The following is a 27156-nucleotide window of genomic DNA, read 5'->3' on the forward strand; positions in this document are numbered from 1 at the left end:
GGAATTTTTTTTTTTTTGTAATCCATCTCAGAATTTTTTATTCGTAAGAGACATGACTCAGACTAACAGTCTAACTTTTAGAATCTCTTTTCTTGTCCTGCTGTACAGGTTTCTCTCTCTTTGTTCTCACTCGCTCATTCAACGGCGTCACTAGACTAGGTGTCGCCACTGCACTACGCCTCTTAATGAAAAAGAAAAAAAGTAGTTACCCTTTCAGACCTTGCGATCTATAGCCTCCGTCTATAGGGCAGGTTATAGAAAGGTCATCTGTGGCCCACGGTTAACGAGGGTGTCGTGTGACCAGCAAAACGACCAACCACCTTTACTTTCCCAAAATAATGTCAGGTACCCATTTGAGCAGGGTGGGTTCAGATGTGCCCAAAGATCCCGGAATAAAATCCCTCTCTTCGCTAGGATTCGAACCCGAGACCTATAGTGTGGCTTTAAAAAAAAAAATGAGTAGTGGTGTTTTCACTATGTCAAAATTGTGCCATTAAACGTATGTACCAATGATCTAAATTTGATTGCCCATATAATTATATTGAATTTTAGCTCCTTGAGCTGACATCACAATTCAAGTCTTAAAAGATACAGAGTTAAGCGTTACATCATTGATGTAAAACCACAATCTGCGCCTTTGGGTAATGTCCCCGAGGTCTTCAGGTCTAAGGTTTATATCATCTGACATGCACTGCGCCGCTTAATCTATCTTAATGTGCGCTTTCCAGACACATGTGTTGGCAATGCATTAGTTCCAATCTCCACACGACACGACTAGAGTAAAGAAAGACATTACAAGGGCGGTAATTGCATTAATTGTTGTACAGCTTCTGTATGGCACGGATGCGACACGCGTTAACGGATGTCCTAATAACTCACATCGAAGATCATTCACCTTGTCCTGTCATCTCACAAGGGAGACAACCAGGGAAAAATCATAATCTCGTTAAGGGAATGTGGGAGTTATCCTTCTTGTTCACCTAACCACCTCACGTCAGTATTTCAACAGCTTTTCTCTGTCATATTGTCTGTAAGATGGTATGATTTATAAGACACCCACACTATTCAAGACGTCTCTTTTGTCTTGTAATTCGAGGCTACATTAAAACATGTCTCCCAACATGTAGATACATTTGAACAGCGTAGAAAGAAATATAAGGCTTGTCTTCGAGTCCAATTAAGGGAAGTATTAGACGGGGCTACTGAGACCTAGCTATGACCCTCATATTTTGGGGTTTATTAAGTAGCCTTTTCGTCGTCATTGTCTATCTTAGACTTAATTTGGGAAGGTGTTACTAACACATTCACCCTCCGTATCCCCTCTTTCTTTTTCTCTTCCCCCCCCCATCACTCTTTTCTGTCTCTACCTCTCTTTTCTCTATTTCTCTCTTCTTACAAATCACAGCACACACACACAAACAAGCACCACTAGTACCACCGAGTAGATCTACAACTTTAAAATCCCATGATTCCGCAACTAGAGAACTAGCTTTCTAAAAATAAATGTTAGTACAGTCTCAGATGTAGCAACAACAAATACATTGCACAGTATCCCCCCCTCCCCCAAGGCATGACATCGACAAACATCAGGCACTATTGTCATGTGTTACCTCGTGTCTGTCAGGGTTGTTTAATAGTGTTATCTTAAATCAAGAAGTCCAACAAAAAAAAAAAAAACAACTCACACATATACACATTCCCACACTCACACACACAGACTACAATTGCATGCAACACATAGACCAAGAGACCGAGGCGAGTGTGAAAGTTGAAGAGACGGCGCATGAAAGCATTAGCCATTTCCCCATTTAGGTTTGTGGAGACATTGGAGAGAGAGAAACTGAAACTACAAGGGAGATTTTTGTCTTCCCTCTTCCTGTTGCCAACTCGAAGCAAGATTTGAAAGCTTAAAGTATCTTTTAACATCTTGTTTGAGAAATACGAGTGATTTAATGCGTTTGTTGGCATCCATGGTGACTGGTGTACTAGACAAATGTGTTACCTTGCAGTAAATGGTATAATTTTCATTCTGCTTGGAAGGACACAACTGATGATTATTAACAAATTATATGACATCTATCATCCATGGTTTATTATCTCAAATTAACCGAGTGACAGAGGATGTGAATTACGTCAAAAAGGATGGGGCGGGGGGGGGGGTCTTTTGGGTGAAACTTCTTTGCAATCTGTTTCATTGTTTGTAAAATGTTTTCGGATGTTCCTTCAAAGTTGAAGATAATTTTCTTCCTAGTGCAAACCTCCCGCAGGTCGACGGAGGATGGCAGCGGGCCGGCTATGAACCTGGAACCATCGAGAAGTTCGAAAGACAGTCCAGCGCGCATTCAGCAGCCAACCAATCAACATAATCTTTATTTTTTTAACTTTGTATCTTAAACAAATATTTCAATGCTCCATAAATTTTACATACCCGATAACCCGATGTTAAGTGTGTATTTTAGAAAGAGATAGATCTTCAACAAGATGTTTAAATGGGCTTTCTAACCAAGTTAAGTCTGTATTTTAGAAAGAGATAGATCTTCAACAAGATGTCTAAATGTGCTTTCTAACCAAGTTAAGTGTGTATTTTAGAAAGAGATAGATCTTCAACAAGATGTCTGAATGGGCTTTCTAACCAAGTTAAGTCTGTATTTTAGAAAGAGATAGATCTTCAACAAGATGTCTGAATGGGCTTTCTAACCAAGTTAAGTGTGTATTTTAGAAAGAGATAGATCTTCAACAAAATGTCTAAATGGGCTTTCTAACCACGTTAAGTGTGTATTTTAGAAAGAGATAGATCTTCAACAAGATGTCTGAATGTGCTTTCTAACCACGTTAAGTGTGTATTTTAGAAAGAGATAGATCTTCAACAAGATGTCTAAATGGGCTTTCTAACCACGTTAAGTGTGTATTTTAGAAAGAGATAGATCTTCAACAAGATGTCTAAATGGGCTTTCTAACCACGTTAAGTGTGTATTTTAGAAAGAGATAGATCTTCAACAAGATGTCTGAATGGGTTTTCTAACCAAGTTACCATTGTTCTATAGAACACTGACCTGACCAACCTTTCAGATAGCAGCCACTAATGTTGACCTGTTGTGCCAGTAACCTGTAATCCTGGGACTGTTCCCATCAATGGACCACCATTTGGTCAGGCTAATGCGATAAGACCTTCCATTAGTCACCATCAGGACCTGGGAGCCAGGTTTAAGGACACAGACTGCCAAGCACTCGAATTACGTTGCAAGCTCTCTCCTTCTCTCTCTCCTTCTCTCTCTCCTTCTCTCTCTCCTCCTCTCTCTCCTTCTCTCTCTCTTTCTCTCTCTCTCTCTCTCCTTCTCTCTCTCCTTCTCTCTTATCTTCTCTCTCTTCTCCTCTCTCTCCTTCTTATCTCTCTCCTCCTCTTTCTCTCTCTCCTTCTCTCTCTCCTTCTCTCTTATCTTCTCTCTTAATCTCTATCTCACCTCTCTCTTTCCTTCTCTTTCTCCTCTCTCTCCTTCACTCTTTCCTTCTCTCTCCATTTTTATCTCTCCTTCACTCTTTCCTTCTCTCTCCATCTTTATCTCTCCTTCACTCTTTCCTTCTCTCCTTCCTTCTCTCTCTCCTCTCTCTCCTTCACTCTTTCTTTCTCTCTCTTTCCTTCTCTCTCTCCTTCTCTCTTTCCTTCTCTCTCTCCTCTCTCTCCTTCACTCTTTCCTTCTCTCCTTCCTTCTCTCTCTCCTCTCTCTCCTTCACTCTTTCCTTCTCTCTCTCCTTCTCTCTTTCCTTCTCTCCTTCCTTCTCTCTTTCCTTCTCTCTCCTTCTCTCCTTCCTTCTCTTCATCCTTCTCTCTCCTTTCTCTCTCTCCTCCTCTCTCTCTCCTTCTCTCCTTCCTTCTCTCTCTCATTCTCTCTTTCCTTCTCTTTCTCCTTCTCTATCTCCATCTCTATCTTGTTTTTTTGCTCTCCCTTTTTTCTCTTGCTCTTGCTCGCACTCCCGTCTCTTAGCTCTTCGTTTTTTATGTTTCTCGTTTTATCTTTTTTTGTCTTTCTCTCTCGTCTTCTTCCTTCTCTCTCTACTCTGTATGCGTGCTACACTTTCTATAATGCTAAGTTTCAAATATGTCATTAGTAGCTCTAACTTGCAGTAGTTGTGTGTATGCCATCTGGTGGATCTAGAACTGATTTAAACTATAAAAAAAAACAACAGGTAAAATAATTGTGTTGTTGTCGGTCGGTGACTTCCAGCACCAGATCGCTAGTACTAATGTAGGCGTACAATAATCTTAAAATAAAACTTAAAATAGCTTGAGCAATTTCTTTATGTGAAAAAACACTAGATATAACATTGATTACACTATAAACAAACTCAACTTGAGATGAAAGGAAATAAACGTCAATTTGAACAAATCTAACTCCAAATAAAAACACAGTCCTAGGCTATGAGATCTTGGAGTCGTCCCTGATTATGACACAGCCGTTTATCTTGCATCATTCTGCAAAACTAACAATGAATGCTCCCTTTCTTCATTATCTCTTAGGAAACACCATACACTATATAGATATATATATATGGGAAACACATAGACAAACACAAATTCTATCTGCTTCTCTAGTAAATAGAAGAATTGTAAAAAAATGTTTGTAAAATGTTTTACTTATTTCGGATGTTCCTTCAGAGTTGAAGATAATTACTTCCTAGTCCAAACCTCCCGCAGGACGACCGGGGATGGGAGCGGGCAGGGTTTGAACCCTGGACCATCGATAAGTCCGAACAATAGTCCAGCGCGCAAACCGCACGACCGGGCAGCCATCCTTTGACCTTTTTGTTCCTTGATTTCTCTTGTTCATAGACTTATATATTATATCTAGACTGGAAATCGGAAACAAATTCTTATCCGTGATTGATCGATTTTATAGATTTTAATGTACGTAACTCTTTTTCAAGCTGTAAGGGAAGTCGCCCCAATCAATCTTTTCTGTCTTATAAAAGTAATGATCTTTAGTTTTCAAAGTTTAGAAATAATGCAAAATCATTTCTCGGATTTTCTTTAGAATGGGCTATTAATCACAGAACTATATATTCACGCAAATATATAAAACAAAGCCATTTCCTGTTATTTTCCATTGAGATAATGTTTTAAAAATCCTAGACCGAAATAATTCATGTCTGTTGATTTTAATCATCTTATGTACATTTAAATAGACTGATAACCTAAATCTTTCTAGATTATGTATCTGAAAATTGCAAAATAATAATTATGAGACGAGTGTACTCTTATTTTTGATGTTCAAGTACTAGATTTAGATCTAAACATGAAATTATATGTTACATAGGTTAGGGTTGAAAAAACCCCACTTTAATTCTTATAGCTACTTTACAAAACAACGCCTTGTTTCAACTTTAAAAAAAAAATTTCAGGACATTTTTTGTAGTGTAAAAGATCTCCATGTCCACTCTAGATATCATATATATATATAAATCTATGCTCTTGGTCTTATTGTGAAGCAGACATTAACAGGTATTGTTTTCGTATATAATTATTTCATGTAAATCATATGATGTTGTTCTATTCTGAGCAGATGCGTACAAGGTATGACTGGTCGAAAAACAAAAAAACAGATCTCAAGATTCTGCCTCCGCTTGAATGGACTGTGTGTCGGCTGCAGACGTCAATGACGTGATGGGCTCCCACAGGACGTCCTTTCGAAACACTCAAGTCACGTGACCACAAACCCAAAAAATAGTATGTTGTTGGTTTTTTTTTCTAAACCTTCCTACCTTCAAATGTGATTTCTGTGACATCAAACTGTCAAACTTTGAGTGAAGACCATTTTATGGCCCTTGCAGACGTAGACTGTGGGAAGAGAAGATTGGTTGCTATTTTTAGCACGGTCTCACGTGTGATAGCGACAATGACGTCAAATCACTAAAGATCGGAGTAGTTAGATCTCGTTCACCAGATAAAATAACACGGAGAGAGAGAGGAGAGAGAGAGAGAGAGAGAGAGAGAGAGAGAGAGAGAGTTTGTCGGTAAAGCTATACTGCCCTAGCTTCGTGTCTGCAAATAACCCTCAAACGAAAAAGAGGATTTTCCTCCCGCCATAATCGATCAATCGGCGGTGAATAATAAAAACAATTTTTGTATTAGTCTCTGGTGATATTAAACAAAAATGTAGTGGCTTGTAATACAATACTGGTAAACCAAAACGTGCGTTTTATATTCTGTTTTATGTTATGTTCTATTTCATGTTCTATTGTATGTTCCATAGTAATTGAAGAATGCGCGGCACATGTGAAGAGATACATTTACCAGGAAATAAGTACAAATATGAGTTGTTGTTTTTTAAAGTATCCTCACGATAAGCATCATAATCATACAAAATATTGTTGGCGAAGTAATAATCAAGAAAAATGAAAAAAAAATATAATGAAAAAATAATATAATTGGAAATATAAATAATTGTTGCTTCCTCAAAAAGGTGAATAGTGAATTCTGAACAGGGGTGGACTGGGTATCAAAACCTGGCATTTCTAAACCATCCGGCCCATAAATTGTAAATTATATGATGGACATCCAGTTCTAGGTCTACCTGACCTCAAAATCATTATGTTAAATTTGATAATGTATCAATAGATGTACACATGCTTACAGTGAACACTATGTCCTTATAAGGAATAAAGGCTTTATGTTGCTTTTTAATCGCAAAGTGTATAGGCCCTAAAAGGATGAAGCTCTACTGATGAAGGATATTACATTATTTCGAAAAATGTGTTAGATTAAATTAGTAGAGTCTTAGTAGAGTCTGTAAAAGATTTTTAAGTAAATACTTCGCTCAGAGGCCCTTTTCCCTTAAAAGCAATACTATGAAAAATTTAACAATTTAATAGTGGCATCCATGCGGCCCTTATCTTATAAAATACAGACGTGGTTTCAAAAAAGAAGATACTTACTGTGGTCCTACCGGCCCATTTGGATACGGCCCACCGGGCATTTGCCCGAATGCCCATATAGCCAGTCTGCCCCTGATTCTGAATGTTAAAAAAATTATTTTTTTTGATTTTATAATATACCAAAATAGTTATACCATATAAATCTACTTAGAATTAAAACTAGAAGATCTAATTATATTAGTTTTCTGATGACGCCAACTTTGACACCTTAATCTGAATACTTCTAACACTTGTTTAGTTTAGTTTAAAGACAATAAAGTATTTCCAAATTTTGTCAATTTAGCAAGTTAATGCTTAGACCAAACTGAAAACTACAACAAACGTAATGTGTCCTACTAGCTGCTGTGTCACAAAATTAGCACTACATCTGACTCAACACCTACTAACTGGTGTGTCACAAAATGAGCACTAGATCTGACTCAATGTGCCCTACTAACTGGTGTGTCACAAAATGAGCACTAGATCTGACTCAATGTGCCCTACTAACTGCAGTGTCTAAAACTGAGCACTAGATCTGACGCAATGTGCCCTACTAACTGGTGTGTCACAAAATGAGCAGTAGATCTGACCCAACGTGCCCTACTAAGTGCAGTGTCACAAAATGAGCACTAGATCTGACTCAATGTGCCCTACTAGCTGCAGTGTCTAAAACTGAGCCCTAGGTCCGACACAATGTGTTCTACTAACTACTGTGCCACAAGCTGAGCACTACATCTGACACAATGTGCCCTGCTAAATGCTCTGTGTCCCGAACTGAGCACTACATCTGACACAATGTGCCCTGCTAACAGCTCTCTGTCACGAACTGAGCACTACATCTGACACAATGTGCCCTGCTAACAGCTCTCTGTCACGAACTGAGCACTACATCTGACACAATGTGCCCTGCTAACTGCTCTGTGTCACGAACTGAGCACTACATCTGACACAATGTGCCCTGCTAACTGCTGTGTCACGAAGCTCACATTAGCCATTCAGCATCATTTCTAATCTCTGGCAAGTGAACAATACTGGCCTCATTGATATACCACTGCTTGACTTTGTACAGATCAGTGGCATTGATATCAGTTGCATTCCCTAAGGTGATCCCCCCCATTTCTATATCGTTCTAAACGTGTGAATAATATTCCACAAACATTGACCACTTGATAGTGTCCACTTAATAGCGTCTGTTTAAATATCACGCAACTTTTTCAATAACATTTTTTGTGGCTTGTGGAAGGACATTTGCATACCTCTCATTTGTACTGCTGTACTGTATGTCACCTCTGATTGTACTAATGTACTGTATGTCACCTATCAGTTGTACTGATGTATTATGTATCATCTCTCATTTGTACTAAAGTACTGTGTGTCACCTCTCAGTTGTACTAATTTACTGTATGTCATCTCTCATTTGTACTGATGTACTGTGTCTCATCTCTCAGTTGTACTAATGTACTGTGTGTCACCGCTCAGTTGTACTAATGTACTGTGTGTCACCTCTTATTTGTACTGATTTACTGTGTGTCACCTCTCATTTGTACTGAAGTACTGTGTGTCACCGCTCAGTACTACTAATGTACTGTATGTCACTCTCATTTGTATTGATGTACTGTGTGTCACCTGTCATTTGTACTGATGTACTGTGTCTCACCTCTCATTTGTACTGATGTATTATGTATCACCTCTCAGTTGTACTCATGTATTATGTATCACCTCTCATTTGTACTCATGTATTATGTATCACCTTTTAATTGTACTCATGTATTATGTATCACCTCTCAGTTGTACTCATGTATTATGTGCCACCTCTCAGTTGTACTCATGTATTATGTATCACCTCTCAGTTGTACTCATGTTTTATGTATCACCTCTCAGTTGTACTCATGTATTATGTATCACCTCTCAGTTGTACTCATGTTTTATGTATCACCTCTCAGTTGTACTCATGTTTTATGTATCACCTCTCAGTTGTACTCATGTATTATGTATCACCGCTCAGTTCTACTCATGTATTATGTATCACCTCTCAGTTGTACTCATGTTTTATGTATCACCTCTCAGTTGTACTCATGGTTTATGTATCACCTCTCAATTGTACTCATTTTTATGTATCACCTCTCAGTTGTACTAATGTACTGTGTCACCTCTCAGTTGTACTCATGTATTATGTATCACCTCTCAGTTGTACTCATGTATTATGTATCACCTCTCAGTTGTACTCATGTATTATGTATCACCTCTCAGTTGTATTCATGTTTTATGTATCACCTCTCCGTTGTACTCATGTTTTATGTATCACCTCTCAGTTGTACTCATGTTTTATGTATCACCTCTCAGTTTCGCTGATATACTGTGTATCACCTCTCCGTTGAACTGACATACTGTGTATCACCTCTCCGTTGAACTGATATACTGTGTATCACCTCTCCGTTGAACTGATATACTGTGTATCACCTCTCAGTTGTGCTGATATACTGTGTGTGACCTCTCCGTTGAACTGATATACTGTGTATCACCTCTCAGTTGTGCTGATATACTATGTATCACCTCTCCGTTGAACTGATATACTGTGTATCACCTCTCCGTTGAACTGATATACTATGTATCACCTCTCCGTTGAACTGATATACTGTGTATCACCTCTCAGTTGTGCTGATATACTATGTATCACCTCTCCGTTGAACTGATATACTGTGTATCACAGTGTTTCTCAAACTGTGTGCCGCGGCACACTAGTGTGCCGCCGAAGATTTGCAGGTGTGCCGCGGGAGTTTTCAGAACGCCACACGTGCAGCGTTACACAAGTCTGTCTACTATTAAATTTTTAATTCACGTTGCGATGACATCCCCACTCGTAACGACCAGTTATGAAATTGTCCACTATTCATATATTATTATAATGACTAAAAGTTGGCCGCCTTAGCAGACGCACAGCAGTTCTTGAATTGGGTAACGATAATAATAAGCGATGCGTTTCATGTAAATTGGTTAGGTGTATGCTAATAATAACAAGTTATCACTAAGCCTTATTCATTGTTATCCATGGAGAAATACGTTAGCAAGAATGAAACTGCAAAAGCTTTAAATGAAAAGCAAGGAACCAAACGAAGGTACAAAGAAGATGACATCGGATATGGTTTCATATCTTTGGGACCTGAAGATGCTCCATTGCCATTCTGTCTGATCTGCAATGCAACTCTGTCGAATGAGGCGCTTCTTCCAAGCAAATTGAAGAGATACTTGGAAACAAAATATCCAGCGGTAAAATCGCAACCGAAGAAATACTTTGAAAACATCAACGCTCAACAAAATAAACAAGCTCAGAAACTTACGAAGTACCTAAAGCTGCCAGAGAAGGGATTGATTGCAAGTTATAAGGTTTCTCAGCTATAAACAAAAACGCAAGAAAGCACACACAGAGGCTGAATCAGTCATTGCGCCGCTTTCTAATAGTTGTTGAAACCATCCTTGGACCCGATGCCTCCAAAAGTGTCTCTGCTGTGGTTTCTTCAAGTTGATGAGTCCACTGACGTTAGCGGCAAAGCCCAGCTGCTAGCTTTTATTCGGTTCATAAAGGATGAAAAATGTGTCAACGAATTTTATTTTGAAAAGACTTACCAACTACGACCAAAGACGAAGATATTTTCAAAGTGGTGACCGAAAACATTTTGCTCTTCAAGCTACAGTGGAAAAAAATGTGTCTGCGTTTGCACCGATGGCTGTCCTTCCATGCAAGGAAATAGAAAGGGATTTGTCACTCTTGTGCGTCAAGAAAATCCAAATGTATTAGTTGTTCACTGCATGATCCACAGAGAAGCTCTTGCCTTCAAATCATTACCAAAAGATTTGATGTCTGCTCTGGATCAAGTGATTGAAGTTGTAAACTTCATTAAATCTCGACCGCTTGCATCCCAACTTTTCTTTCAGCTCTGTGAAGCAATGGATTCTGACTACAAATGTCTCCTGTATCACACCAACGTTCGTTGGCTCTCCAGGGGAAAAGTGTTAAAGCGTGTAGTCCAACTCAAGGTTGAGCTGATTTCATTCTTGGAGGCTGAAAAAAAAAGACTTTGGATTTTCTATTCATGACAAGATCTGGTGGGTTAAGGTGACATTTCTCTCTGATTTATTTGACAAATTAAATTAATTGAATTTAAGTCTTCAAGGACCATCAGAAACCATCATCACTGCATTCTCTAAACTGAAGTCATTTGGTGAAAAATTGTCTTTGTGGCAAAGTAAGATCTCGAAAGGAGTCTTCGACTGCTTTCCTACTTACAATGAATGTGCTTCAAATAAAGAAATCACCCCCGAAATTCTGGACACTTTGACACACAGTCAGCATTGCAGCATTGCTTTCCAACAGTTGGAAATAATGAGTATGGATGGGTCAGCTCTCCATTTGGAAACAATGAAGCTACAAATCTGACAACTGAAGAAGCAAAGCAGGTCATTGATTTAAAAAATGATGCAGTTCTTAAGTCATGTTTTGCAGAGAAAAGCCTGGATGTGTTTTGGATTTCAATCAACAAGTTATATCCTGCAATCAGTTTAAAAGCAATCAAAATAATTCTTCCATTTGCATCTTCGTGGCTTTGTGAGTTTGGATTTTCAGCACTGACTGAAATCAAGTCTAAGAAAAGAGAGAGACTTCTTACAATAGACGATGAAATGTGAGTTTGTTTGTCGACTCTGGAGCCTCGATTAGATCGCATTTGCTCTAAAAAAACAGGCACAGCCTTCACATTAAATGTAATACTTAAAAACTGGTAAAATCTTTTTTTTTTCTTTTTATTATAAAAAAAACTGTTGCTCTTCGTAGTGTGCCGCAACATTTTTGTAGTTTGTTTACTGTGCCGCCAGACAAAAAAGTTTGAGAAACACTGGTGTATCACCTCTCCGTTGAACTGATATACTATGTATCACCTCTCCGTTGAACTGATATACTGTGTATCACCTCTCCGTTGAACTGATATACTGTGTATCACCTCTCTATTGAACTGATATACTGTGTATCACCTCTCCGTTGTGCTGTTATACTGTGTATCACCTCGCCGATGAACTGATATACTGTGTATCACCTCTCCGTTGAACTGATGTACTGTGTGTCAATTCTCAGTTGTACTGATCCACTGTGTGTCCCCCTCCTCAGGTCCATGAAGTAATGCAAAGATCCAGCAGCCCAGATGACAGCCAATCAGATCCTCACGAGTATGAAGAGGGCCCAAAGGTCATGTTGTTCCAGACGTATATTCCGAAACAGTACGTACCCTCCAACTCGAGCTTCATGTAAGTCCAGCTGTGACCTCATTGTTGGAAAAGATCTTTTAGTCGAACTCCCTTTTGGAGGCACGGTAGCTTCAGAAATGGGATCCCGGGTTCGAATCCCGTTGAAGACTGGGATTTTTTATTTCGCGATCTTTTGGTGCCTCTCAGTCCACTAAGCTCTAATGAATACCTGATATTAGTTGGGGAAAAGTAAAGGCGGTTGAGTGTTGTTCTAGTGACATGACACCCTCGTTAACCGTGAGCCAAAGTAGCAGATGACCCTTACATCATCTGCCCTAAAGGTCTGAAAGGGGACATTTTTTTGTGCACTCGTATTTGTTTAGTTTTTTTTTTTATAACCACCTGTACTAGGGGATGAAAGAATATACCTGGCTGTTAATATTTGTGTACTGTAAATAAAGTTTGAGTGCATACATTACAAGCTTATAATTCAAGATGCTGTGTAAAGGCTCAAACTTGGAGTGTTGTCGTTTTATCGAAACTCCTTTTAATAACATCCAAGATTGTCCCTTTTAAACGACATGTATCTTGATCTTTTGATGATCTTGATCTTCGGAACACTAAGTATTTTTGAAATTTACATTTACGTAACTTAAAATATTATGTTGGGTTACCTAGCAGTCATCTGTTTCTGTGGCCCACGGTAAACGAGGGTGTCATGTAGCCAGCACAACGACCAACCGCCTTTACTTTTCCCCAACTAATGTCAGGTACCCATTAGAGCTGGGTGGACTCAGAGACGCAGAAACAGATAACCTTTACATCATCTGCCACTAGGTCTTAAAGGGCTACTTACAATGAGAAGACATTAAGGCTTATTACTATTCCTCTTATCAGCTTGCAAATTCTATATTGGAATAAATAAGTAACAAAAAAAAAAGATATTTTCTCCTTTATCAAGCTGATGACTTTTTATTGGAGCGATAACTTGCTTCTTAGCAAATAAGTTTAAGATATAGATTTCTAGACCTCTAGACGAAATTTAATTTTTAGATTATAATTTGATAATGTTTAACTGTCAAACTCCGAGTTTTCCCTGTGTAGCTAATCAGCTAGTCATTGCTTTACCATTTCCCAGAGATATACTAAACTATCCAATATCTAGGAAAATCGCTAGAGCCGTTTTCCATTTTCTTTAATCTATCATTCATTTCTTATTTGGAGCAGAAATAATCGCTCTTAGAAAAGGTCATCAGCTTTATAAAGGAGAAGTTTTGACTTATCTATAGATGTCCAATAATTTTTTTCTTTAATCAGACTCTTTACAAATGTGTATTTTATTATCTACTGAACAGTCAATAAAGGTATAATTAATCGTATAACTTCTTTATTGTAGCGCTGGGTTTCGGCCCATCAACGGCACACCGTCATCAGCACAAGACGTCATCTACAGCACAAGCAGTGAAGACAACAGCAACTCCAGCGACCTGAACATCAACAGCAGCAGCACCACTCAAGATTACGAACAGCTGAGCCGTGAGTTCTACAGGTCGTACGATCCATCTATCGGCTTGCACACGGCAGCTGTCCTCGGAGGCATTCTGGTTTGGCTTGTCATCTACGTCATCTACAGAACCAAGGTCCGGAAGTGCGTCATCAGACTCTTCAAAAAGAAATGTGGAGTAGAAGACGAAGAGGCGGATAGCAAGAAGTTGTCTGACTCGGAAGAGAAGGATTCTTCAAGCTTGATCAGTCCCAACATGGTCAGGCCTTTCATCAATCCCAGCATCGTCATTGAATCGTCACCACCCGAAAGCTCTCCTCAGACCCCAGGTACATATGACCAGTTTAAGCAGCATGGCATCCACGAATCCTATAGTCCATATCCTTTGCAAGGAAACAACGATGATGGCTATATTTTCCAGTTTCCATACACTGGACATCACGGCCACAACCAGTACGAACTCTATCACCAGCAGTTCTGCCAGGAAGCTGCTGATCTACAACAGCAACAGTTCCTGCAGAAGCTTCCAAAGTCTGAAATAGACATCCCTTCTGCCACGGCTCAGTGGGTACAAAACATGCCACTTGTGGCCAGGAGCCACCAAGACTTTGCCGGACTTTTACTAGCCATGCAAAGCCGATGCTATCTGGCCATGAACAAGCCGTGCAGCTGCCCGCTGGTTTGTCCGCGCTCTCCCCAGCTTCAACCTTTGCTTGACTTCCCAAGCGCTTGGAACAACAGTCTGCCGGTTTTATCGAACTCTCTGTCCAGTCAGCTGCTGAGTGCATACGAGACCGTGACTAACAACAATAAGGGACACAAGGACATCAAAGATATTATTAACGAGAGAAGGAAACAGATGGGCAAGCACAAGATGAAAGGTCTGACTTCCGGTCATCGAGACCATATAGAGTATACGAAACTGGAGCAGCAAACCTTCTCACCAGAAAATAGTGACCCGAATCAAAAGCTGGAGCTAGTTCATAATTCCTCTGAGGCAAACGTTAAGAAAAAGAACAGCAAGACGCCACCAAATCTGACAATTATGATTCCCGATTCTAAAGAGAGTATTGGCCTTATAAGCCACATCTCTCAAACTCGTTCTCCCATTCCTATACCTGTAACTCCAACGGTCATGATACAGAATTCTCACCCGTCCTGCCGAAGGCACACAGGATGCGACAGTAGTTCCTCTGTGACATCGAGCTCATCTACGGATTATCTATCGAATGGCCCGCGTCACAGGACTATCCAAGGAACTATTCCCTCTTCACATCTTCTATCACCTCAGTGTGAGAACCGCTCTCGGAGAAGAAGCAACACCAGTCAATTCTCATGGAGCAAGGAAGATGTGCAGAACTTTGGCGAGAAAAATGACTTGCGAAGGTCAGGGTCGTTCAGTCCCCATCCTTACCATTGGCAACAGTGTTCTTTTAAGAAAAGTGGTTGTGACGGGCATAGGGGAGTAGAAAAGGGTCAATCCGCCAAGGGGCATTACGGAAGTTGTACTGACAGTGATCTCATCAGTGTGGTCAGCACTTACACGGCTCCGGTCAGCAATGCACCTAGGGTCAATCATAAGAGAACTTTAAGTGACTATAATAAATACTACGCTGACCTCATGGGTGCAGTTCATAGCCAGGGTCATTCCCCTCAACACAAACGAAGTATTTCAGCTGATATCACGTATTTAATGAGTCAACAAAGGGAACAGATCAGCCCGACTTACTCCAACGGAAGCAACAAGAACTCGCTGGGAACATCGTCATACTCGCACTCTCCATCTCCTCATCTCTTGCAGGTCCCTGACCCCAATAACCTTCGACCTTTAACTCCAGATACAAGGTCACCAGGTAACTGCCAGGGTCTAACTGTCAACAACGAGCAGCAGACTTCAAATCGCCAGTATGTCCGTTCTGATACAAACATCTCTTACTTCTGCGGATGCCCTGGTCAGGCAGGCGACGAGAACCATATCGCCCGCCGGCACAGCACGTACATCCCGCCAGTCACAGGGGAAGTCAGTCTCTCCTCTTGCGCAGACAATTCCGTTCGCGCCACATCATCTTTTGGCTCAGCTAGTTCCCACAACTCATCGCATTACACGCACCCACAAGCTGCGTCGCACCATCACCGGCATTCCTGCCAGCACCACGGGCCCCACCAGCGCCCTCACGACCAGGAGAGACACCACAGTACGGGTATGCTCGCTCACGATTGCTGCGTAGCACAAACCAGCCTTTACAGTCAGACATGCCCACTGGGCGTTCAAAGTAACCTGAGTAGATCCTATTCTGCTGCCATCATGGAAACTAAGTTATGAATCAGGCATCCCGAATATTATTAAGTTATTTCACCATAGGTTTTCAAATGGCATTCTCTTCTAAGCAGTTTATAAAAAAAAAACTTACTCCATTTTTGCAGAAGACCTGGAGTCAATGAAAGATAACATGGAAACGTTCATGACATTGTCCATCAAATCAATTTGTTATAAATATCTATTGCCTTAGATTCGTCTTTAGAGGATTTATTAACTAACTATACAACTCTGAAAAGAAAGATTTTTAAAGATTCAGATAGTTCTATTGCTTAAAAAGTCAGGTGAAGAACTTTGACAAAAGCCGTGAGACATATTAATGAGGCTCTAAAGAAGGATACCGCTGGAGACGGAAAGAGAACTGAAATCGGTTCTGATAGACAATGACTTTGTCTGCGTTGGTTGTTGCAAAATGTGTAGGGGCTGCTTATCTACGTGGAATACTGAGCTCTGGCTTAATCTTTGGACTCAAATACAAGCCTTTAAAAGAACTGTTTGTTTCAAACGGTTTTGTATGTATTTGAAAACATTTTGGAACTAAGGATGTTCTAACTACTTTACTTTTGAGGATTCAAGCCTTCATGACCAAGGCGTCGTTTTAAGCATGGCCATTGTAGTGGTGTGTCCTGTCGGTGTAAATGGCTTGGCCATCAGTATTATCAGTATTATCCAAATTTAACCACTGCCAGCAACACTCTTTGGATCATGTACAGCAACAGAACACTTTGTATAAAACCAGTCTTGCCATTTACTAGAAACTTTCCCTTCAAATTAGAATCAGTCAGTGTATTGGTGGCGACTGCTGAGTGGCACGTCAACCAATCAAAGCTTGCAGAGTTTTAATTATGTTTTTGTTTTTGTTAAAGTTCAAAAATGAAGCTTATTCTCTGCACAAAACAAAATATATATTTGAGTATTTATTTTAATGCGGGCAATATTTTGAAAATTGAATTTTGATTGGAATATTGTGATTCCATTCTGATTATTTTTTAAAAGAATTTACTGTTGAATATTTTAGTTACCTATGAAATAAGTATTGTGAAAAATTAATAAATATGAATAGGATTAACGTTAGTGCAATGGGAAAGGTTATGGAAGGTCTACATATATAGTGAGGTTATGGAAGGTCTACATATAGTGAGGTTATGGAAGGTCTACATATAGTGAGGTTATTGGAGAAATATTGAAACAATTTTAACAGAATGCTATATAACACATTAAATTTGTACAATAAAAATAATCATTTTTTTTCAGCTACATATAAATATATATATTGAGGATTGAATAAGTCATTCGGTATCTAAGAATAATGATTTTTAATGCTTATTAACTACTTCCTTATTTATACGTAAAACAAAACATAAAAAAAATAATGTTTATTCAATTTCGTATAACCAAACAGACGTACCACTGACTTGACTACTATAACCTTTGAGGAAACAATTGCCTAGCTGGGAGCTGCCTTAGGGCATAGTCGAAGTCAAAGTTTGATGACAAATTGAATGGAAAACCTTTTGCTCAAAGAATGTGATGTACTAAAACTTACAACCTTCCAAGTCTGTGTTCAAATTGTCTTAGATCTCTTACAAGTACAATTTGCTGGCATTTCTGACATCCGTGACAAGTACGATTTGTTGACATCTCTGACAAGTACAATCTGTTGACATCTCTAACAAATACAATCTGTTGACATCTCTGACAAGTACAATCTGTTGACATCTCTAACAAATACAATCTGTTGACATCTCTGACAAGTACAATCTGTTGACATCTCTGACAAGTACAATTTGTTGACATTTTTGTAGTTTCAGGCTTTGTTTGATGAGTAACTAGAATGTCGACATTACAATTGTTTTCAGACGAAGTAGAAGTCATTAGTGTGTGTATATTAAACATGTCAATCTAGAAGCGCATTTTAAAATAGAAAGATTTACATTTTTATACTGTCCTAAATCTAACTCAGAATGGTATTATTTACATTTTATTTACACCAAAGTTTCAGTCCCTCATTGTACCAATTATCTGCTATGTATATAAAAAAAATTATACATATATCTGCCAAACTGATTCTGATGACGTCATAACACATTCTGAAAAAAATATGAATAGCCTTAGATTTTCTGTCTAAGATTGAGTAGATTTAAATAAAATTGTATTTATTGTGTAAATATTTGGTATTCAACACTAATCTGAAAAAAAGAATGTTTCTGCCTTCTGTTGTCTATTTATTTGAACTAATACCAAAACTGTGATGTGCGTAGTAGATGAAGAGATTCTCTGCTTGTTGAGTTCAGTTCATTCATCTATTATTTTATTCGCCACAGGGGCGGATTGGGTCTCAAAACTTGCCCGGGTATTTCAATACAATCTGGTCCAAATTTGTATATCATATGATGAACATCTTCAAAATCATTATGTAAAATTTGATAATGTACGCTAGCATAAAGTGAACTCTGTATCTTTATGAGGAATATATAGGCCTTAAGTTGCTTCTTAATCGCTAAGTATGTAGGCCCTAAAAGAATGAAGCCTATTAGTTGCACGTATGTAGGCTATTACATTATTTCGGAAAATGTGTAAGATTACATTAGTATTACACTGTTGAGTGTGTAAGTCTGTAAAAGATTTTTGACCATTTGCATACCGGCCCACCGACCCATATAGCCAGTCAGCCCCTGATCGCTGTAACAGAAATTTCTCTAGGTTTATGTGGTTGTGTACAGATTTGTTTAGATAGGGTCCTCTTTGATTTTGTGATAACCTATACAAGTGATATTGCAGCAGATAACACGGCTGCTTCTCTGTTTAATGGAAGAGATTCGTTTTAAAAAATAAGAAAATAGAATCTAAAGTTCAAGAAGGCGTTATATTAAAATTTCACTGTATATTTTGCGTAAAAATACAGTCAAGCAAGATATTTTTTTTTGAAATAACTAATACAGCTACTTCTGTCTCCATAGACAATGGCAGCTTCCAGATCATTCTTATCCAGAGCTTAATCCTTTAAATTAAAATAATAAGACCTTGGGGGTCCCCCCATCCAACGCCAACCAGGTATACATCATTATTACATGTCACTCGAAGAAACTATTGAAAGTTATAACTAAACTCAAGAGAAAAAGATGTATATAAATTGGCGCCCGTGACATCTGCTAGTGTGTGGCATTTCGTGTAGTATTTATTTGAAAAGCGTATACCTTTTGAGATATGTCTATATGGTGTATTAACATGTAGATATCTCAATGGATATTTTCGTAAAATGTATTTCATTCAAATGTTGGTCTTTTCCAACTACATTGGTGATGTGGGCATTGTTTGAACTGTATGGCCTTAATTTTTATGTATAATTCTGAGTTCATCATTTTGTTCATCTACACTCTTGTGATTCATTGACTATTTATCAACTATTTATTTATGTTACGTGTCACTTCTGACATAGCGATAGCCGGTAGTTATCTCTCTTTTTCGTTTCTTTTTTCATTGTTGCCTCCCTTTAGTCAAAGGTATTTAGTTTCGTATTATTTTAGTCTATTCTTTTCATCTAGGAATGTCCGATATCCTCAGATGCCGAGGGAAATTGGCTTATAAATGATACACTTTAACAGGAAAGGATTCTACTTTGCTTTTGAATTCAGTCATTGAAGTCTGGCATCATGCACTTTTCCAAACCTGGAATCATTTTGTGGCTTTAATTTTCCGAGATGAAAAGAATACTGTTTAAGTGTTGTTTACTCAATGAGGTGACAGTAAGAGTCGCACTGTCCTTCTGACCTCGACAAATCAATACTATGTAGTTGTGTAAATAGATATACGAGTATTTGTACATAAGTTGTATTCAAATAAATACATTTTGTTTTGTTGTTAATATATGTTTATATTTTGTAGTTGTTTTCTTATTGGGTAACAAGTGAAACAAACAAATGGAACACATTTTTAAAATAAATGTTACAAACAACACAAAGAATATTTCTCTTCAGTTGTTTTTATAAGCTGATAAAATAATGGGGAAAAAAGTTGGCTTATATGTGATATATTTTAATAAGAAGGGATACGACTTTGTTTTAGAATTCATTCGTGAAGTCTGGCATCAAGCAGTTTGCCAAATCTGGGATGAGCTTGTGGCTTTAGTCTTCCGAGATGAGCTTGTGGCTTTAGTCTTCCGAGATGAGCTTGTGGCTTTAGTCTTCCGAGATGAGCTTGTGGCTTTAGTCTTCCGAGATGAGCTTGTGGCTTTAGTCTTCCGAGATGAGCTTGTGGCTTTAGTCTTCCGAGATGAGCTTGTGGCTTTAGTCTTCCGAGATGAGCTTGTGGCTTTAGTCTTCCGAGATGAGCTTGTGGCTTTAGTCTTCCGAGATGAGCTTGTGGCTTTAGTCTTCCGAGATGAAAAGAATACTGTTTAAGTGCTGTTAACTCAAATGAAATGACAATAAGGGTCGCTCTGTCCTTCTGACCTTGACACGCCAATGCTTCGTAATTGTGTAAATAGATGTACAAGTATTTGTACACATAAATCTATCATAACTAACACAATTTCTTATTGATGTTTATATTTTGTATGTGTTTTTGGTGCGTGTGCCTGTTACCAAGTGAAATGAACAAATGGAACAAACAAAAAAAGTAAAAACAACATTGTTCTTGTTTTGTTTTTGTAAGTTGATAAATAATGATCAATAAAAGCACAGGTTTTTAGATATTCAGTTAATCAATGATAATCTACTTCAGTTAATCAATGATAATCTAACTCAGTTAATCAATGATAATCTAACTCAGTTAATCAATGATAATCTAACTCAGTTAATCAATGATTATTGTATCTAATTCAGTTAATCAATGATAATCTAACTCAGTTAATCAATGATAATCTAACTCAGTTAATCAATGATTATAGTATCTAATTCAGTTAATCAATGATAATCTAACTCAGTTAATCAATGATAATCTAACTCAGTTAATTAAACAATTATTATAATATCTAATTCAGTTAATCAATGATAATCTAACTCAGTTAATCAATGACAATCTACAATGACAATAGACATGATGATTGTTACAATATCTCTTTACTTATAGCAAAATACGGAAAACACTATGGATAACACAATAACTGTAGTTGTAAAAATTGTTCTATACAAACCTAGATCTGATATAATTGCAAACTGCTTAAGGGTCGCCGGCTCCTTACTTTTCATCAGAGTTACCAACAAAATCTTTCCTATGTTTGGGTATAGGCAGCAGAGTTTTGAATTCAATTTTTGCTTGGTGGGTAGCAAGCCTGCTTGAAGCTTACTGGTTTAGGTGACAGTTACTCGACTTCGCCCTTTCTCCTGTCCTGAACTGTTGAACCCAGTGCAAGCCCGGAACGAGACGGAGAGGCCAGTGCAAGAGTTGATAGGGCGGTACGGTTGATACGGAGAGATATTTGTACAGCCCAGAACTAGGCGAATTAACGTCAACCATGTAGGTGACCCAGAGAAGTCTGCACTCTTTGGCGAGCTCCTGAACAGTTCAATCCCCTCGTTAAGTGATGAAGAAGACATCTATATCAGATGGGAGAAATTAAGAGATGTAATCTACAGTTCGGCAATCACCGCCTTTGGGCCTCAAAAACACAAAAATGTAGACTGGTTTGAGGCGAATCTAGCACATAGGGAACCTTGCATCGAGAAAAAGCGATCTGCACACCTCGCTCACAAGACAAAGCCTAGTCCAAAATCCTTGGAGGCCTTCAAAAGTGCTAATAAAGAGGCAAAACAAATGGCTAGGAAATGTGCTAACAACTTTTGGAGGGATACCTGCAACAGAATCCAAGACAGTGTCCACTCAGGAAATAGCAAAACTCTATTTGATGGCATTAAAGCAGCCCTGGGTCCAACAGTGTCTAAGCCTGCCCCCGTTCTATCCAAATCAGGAGAAAAAATTTCAGATCAAACCAAGCAGCTAGAACGATGGACAGAACACTACCTCGAAGTCTATGCCACACAGAATACAGTAGACGATGTCGTCCTGGCCTCTCTACCAGATCTTCCAGTACTGGAATGCCTATATGAGCTTCCGAGCCTTAGTGACCTCAAAAAAGCAATTAACTGCATAAAAAATAGAAAATCTCCTGGGAGTGATGGTATCCCAGTGGAAGTAGTGAAAGTCAACGAATCACTCCTGATCCCTGAACTCTATATTCTCCTCTGCCGCTGTTGGGAAACAGGTCATGTCCCACAGGACATGCGTGACGCAACTATAGTCACAATATACAAGAATAAAGGGGATCGGAGTGACTGCAACAATTACATGGGTATCTCTCTCCTCAGTATAGTGGGCAAAATCTTTGCTAGAGTGGCACTATCCAGGCTGCAAGTGATAGCTTCTAGAGTCTACCCAGAGTCTCAGTGTGGATTCAGGAGTGGTAGAGCCACTATAGACATGATATCTTCTCCACGACTACTGCAGGAGAAATTCAGAGAGAGAGACAGACCCCTTTACATCGTTGTTGTTGATCTGACTAAAGCTTTTGACATGGTGGCCTTTTCAAACTCCTGAGGAAAATACGTTGCCCTCCCAAACTACTGAAGTCCATTGGCTGTTTTCACGAGAAAACGAAATGTACTGTCAAATTCAATGGAGCCCAATCGGCACCTTTTGAGGTTTGCAATGGTGTAAAGCAGGGATGTGTGCTCGCACCTACCCTGTTTGGCATATTCTTCTCCTGTCTACTGCATTATGCTTACAACGACATAAACGAAGGCGTGTTTCTCCATACAACATCCTCTGGAAAACTATTTAATGTATCAAGGCTGCGGGCAAAAACCAAGGTTAGGAAGCTACTCATCAGGAAACTCCTGTACGCTGATGATGCAGCTATTGTGGCTGATTCTGATATTCAGCTACAATCCCTGGTTGACAAACTATCTGCTGCTTGCCAGAAGTTCGGCTTAAACATCAGTCAAAGCAAGACTAAGATACTTGTCCAAAACACAAAAACACTGCTCCTCAAGTAAGCATTAATGGCCAACCACTAGAAATTGTTGATCACTTTTGTTACCTTGGCTCCATCATATCCAACAACACTCTACTGGATAAAGACATAAACAACAGGATAGCCAAGGCAATGGCCACCATGTCACGGTTGCAGAAAAGAGTCTGGGACAACATATTGCTGACTAGCAGGACTAAAGTCCTAGTCTACCGGACCTGTGTGTTGAGCACCTTGCTGTACGGAAGTGAAACATGGTCAACCTACTCATGGCAGGAAAAAAAGCTGAATGTCTTCCACCTCCGATGCCTAAGGCGGATCTTTAAAATAAGGTGGCAAGATAAGATAACCAATGAGGAAGTGCTACTAAGAGCAGGATGCCAGGACATCCGCTCTGTTATCAGCAGCAGACGCCTTGGCTGGCTTGGCCACATTCATAGAATGCCAGTAGGTCGACTTCCACAGGACATCCTGTATGGCGATCTAATTGAAGGCAGGAGAGCCGCTGGTCGCTCACTTTTACGTTATACGGATGTATGCAAACGCGACATGAAGCTCTTCAAAATCGACACTGGCAACTGGGAAGAGGTGGCACTGGACAGATCCACATGGAGAGAGAGCATAAAGGAAGGGTCACGGTTGCAGATGTCATACACAACAGAAGCAGAAAGAAAAAAAACCCCCCTCCAAAGTTCTGGATCCGCTAGTGGTCACTGCTGGGGCTGCTTATCCACGGAAATACTGCATTCCTCCTTAATGTTCCGACTCTAAGAGAAGCCTTATTGTTATTATTTACATAGAAACACAGTCCCAAGATGGCTGACATTGAGGAGGGGAAGGCAGATTATTTTTACATTTTTTAAAAACCTTTTTTATTGTAGAGTTCCTTTAGACATGAATTGTTTTCTAACATCAACATCTCTAGTAGACTTCAAATCAGTTCGCAGTAATCGCATCTTCAACTTTATGTCAAGTTTCATAATCCATCATTTATCTTATCTTATCTTATAAAATACAGACGTTACTTCAAAAAAGAAGATGTTTACGTCCTAGCGTCATGCATTCAGTCATGCATATTAACCAATGACTTAAATTTTGCCTAGTCATTGGTTTTCCTGGCTAGCTCAGGCAACCCATTCCATGCTCCAATAGCACTGGGGAAGAAGGAGTATTTGTACAAATTTGTCCTAGCATATGGGATGAGGAATGCTTATATATCTTTGTGTCTTTCTAAGTATTTTAAAGTAAGTGCTAAAATATTTCAATAGTTTTTAATTTACTTATACCTAATTATACTTTTTACGGACCTACTTTTCTATTCTTTTCTTTTTCAAGAAATCTAAAATCTATTCTCACACTCTAAAAGTCTAGTCAATAAAACTATTGTCTGTAGGAATTTCTTAATCATGTATGTTTAATGAGCTAACAGTTCTTTTGCCCAGACTAAATCTGTTAATATTTCTTATAGTCATACTTTGTTAAGGTTTTCAAAAATTTAATAATAAACAAGGTTACAAAGACAGTTTGTGTGGCAACACAAACTCAGAATCGGTCCCCGAAGTGGTCCACACAGGTAGGCTTCAATATTTTCAGAAAGAACATCCGAATGAAATTATATCAAAGACAAATGAGAGATAAGAATGGAGAAAGAAGGTTAACAGATCTTGTGTAGCGCCCCAACGGTCCAGCAGATCAAAGGATAGGTGAAAGTGAATGCAAAGTTAGATGTGAACCTGGCCTAACTAGTTCCCCTTTCAGACCTTGTGGACTATATGGCAGATGATGTAAGGTTCATCTGTTTTTGTGGCCTACGGTTAACGAGGGTGTCATGTAGCCAGCACAACGACCTTTACTTTTCCCCAACTAATGTCAGGTACCCATTAGAGCTAGGTGGATTCAGAGGCGCCCAAAGATTTCGAAGTTGAAAATCCCAGTCCTTACCAGGATTCGAACCCGGGACCCCCGGTTCGGAAGCTAAGCGCTTTACCGCTCAGCTACCGCGCCCCCCTTGGCCTAACTGAAGTGTTATAATTGATGTAATTGTTTTGAAAAGGCTCAATCTCGTATTCGAATCCTCAAAAAAAAAAAAAAAAAAAAAAAAAAAACACAACTTTTCCGCAAAATAAAAGAAAAGTTCAAGAAAATGCAGTTTGCACGACATTTCGTTTTAAATTAGGTCCAACTTACTAGATAGCTTTTTCTCTTTAAAAAACTGCTTGCATAAGTGATTTAAAAAATTAGATTTTTCGATTTCAGAAAAAAAAATAGCCGTTGCATCAGAACTTTGAATGGTCTAAAATATTGTGATTTTCACTATCTTTTCTAGTTTACGAGATCTAAACGGGATGGACGGAAAGACATTTCAAACAAAACTCATAGCTTCTTTTCCCCTTTCGGGGGCCGCTAATAAAGCAGTCTTTCTTATGCACAGAATGAGCTCTACTTCACCCTCACTGGCATTTAGCCGAAAGTAGTTAAAAGCAAATGACTCGTGAAAAAGACAGCTGAAGAACTTTCACAAAGATCACGGAACAAATTTTAATATTTTTTTTATATTTAATTATATTTGAAGTGGTCTTTTAAGAAAATGTATTAATGAATGTTTTTCTTTTTTCTGTGTAAATTATTCTTTATGCGAAACTTGCTTTTGTAGACATTGTATACAACATATCTTATTTTACAATAGACCTAACCCAATTCAAGTCACTCCTGGAAGCTAGACGCTGACTTCAACGAGTTTCCTATATGTTGGCCACATGGGGAAAACTCTAGTTTAACTGTTATAATTTTTCAAATTACGAAATAAATCAATCTAAATTTGGCTGGGGACTTTATCTAGTCTAGTGCAAACATGGCGTAGTCAGCAGTAGTCCGTATAACTGAATACATTTAAAGTTGCTTCAATGTTATTGAAGTTTATAACCGTTGCTTATATTTCTATGTAGGCCTAAATATAATATAGATTTCATCCAGTTTCTGTATCTGGAAGTAGATCTAAAGTAGATTTTAAGAGTTTAGGAGTTTGAAAAGTGTTACTTTAATTTTGAGTCAAGAAGTTCGCTTTTATGTGTTGGAGGTCAATATAAGCAAGCAGTTCTAATTCAACTATTCATTTGGGTCCAAGATTATGTTTGAAAAGCGTTAAACTGGGGTGGGTGGGGGAGGTTAGGCCAAATACTATGGAGGCGTTCGATGCGTAGATTGCAAGGATAAAATAGAGCTGAAACGTCAATGAATACACAGGGATTGTTTTGTAGGACGAGGGAGGGGAAGTAAGAGATACCGTTTATTGAATTGACGGGCAATTGGGGATTGTCGTCTGCATTATTATTATTGTTTTTTTTTTGCTTTATAAAAGAGAGGGATTGCTAGGGGTTTTAAACTCAAAACCCCATTGGCTGCGCTGGGGCAAGTGATGCTTTAGTATTAAAATCTCACCTAAAATAAACAAAATCAAAAGCAAGAAATTAGTAACTAAATTCCGACACTCCTCCTGGCTACGCTTATGATCTACATGACTTTACACATAGGCAGAATCTAGAAGTAAAAATCCACCGCTGGATGTACCAGAAAAACTAAAAAGAAGGGGCGGGGCTCAGAAAAAAAGAGAGAAATAGAGAAGGAGAGAGAGAGAGATCAAATAGAAATCTAGGCCTCCATGAATACTATCTCTAGAATTAAAAAATATTAAGAATTGTCAAGTGAGGGTCTATTAAAAGTATGTGTATACCTGTGGGTGATTGGAGGAGTATATTTTGTTTCATACAGCATGTGACAGTTGAGTTTATTGATTTCCACGAGCTATAAAAAAAATTTAATCTTCTTCGATGTAAAGTCAAGATTTATTACGGGCGAAATAAAAACTAAAGTCATATGTAAAAATTGGACTGATTTGCGAACTGTTCCACGAGAGGAGACATGCTTAAATGAAAATGTGAGGGTCACAACTATGTAGGATTGTCTTACGTTGCGCAACGTGCAAAGAAGATGGAAGGGGTTTAGGCCCCAAAACAATAGGCCTATAGAGTACTTTTGAGATTTCGGTATTGAAGTCAAAGTCAAGTCAAAGATTGTATGTACAACTAATTGTTTGGTAGTGGAAGAGAAGGAGGGAGATGGAGAAAAGTAACACCGGTGTTTTGGTGTGTGTGTGTGGGAGGGAGAAAAGCAACACAATAATTCACCGGTGTTTTGGTGTGTGTGTGTGTGGGGAGGCATTGTAAA

The 27156-nt window shown here is 38.7% G+C and overlaps 1 protein-coding gene across 4 annotated transcripts in view; it reads left to right on the forward strand.

Annotated features, from left to right (window-relative positions):
- The window catches only part of LOC106061567 (uncharacterized), a 156206-nt gene extending 136372 nt beyond the window's left edge, over positions 1 to 19834 (forward strand). For 3 of the 4 annotated variants that reach the window (XM_056039220.1, XM_056039222.1, XM_056039221.1), the window contains exons 3-5: positions 5559 to 5722; positions 12068 to 12204; positions 13541 to 19834. In XM_056039220.1, coding sequence (XP_055895195.1) covers positions 12080 to 12204; positions 13541 to 15971 — 2556 coding nt within the window. In that variant the 5' untranslated portion in view covers positions 5559 to 5722; positions 12068 to 12079 and the 3' untranslated portion in view covers positions 15972 to 19834. The remainder of the gene's footprint in view (positions 1 to 5558; positions 5723 to 12067; positions 12205 to 13540) is intronic. The other variant, XM_056039223.1, reaches the window with a different exon arrangement.
- Positions 19835 to 27156: the final 7322 nt, after the last annotated feature.

Source organism: Biomphalaria glabrata, chromosome 8 (assembly GCF_947242115.1).
Source record: "Biomphalaria glabrata chromosome 8, xgBioGlab47.1, whole genome shotgun sequence".
NCBI classification, from domain to species: Eukaryota; Metazoa; Mollusca; class Gastropoda; family Planorbidae; genus Biomphalaria; species Biomphalaria glabrata.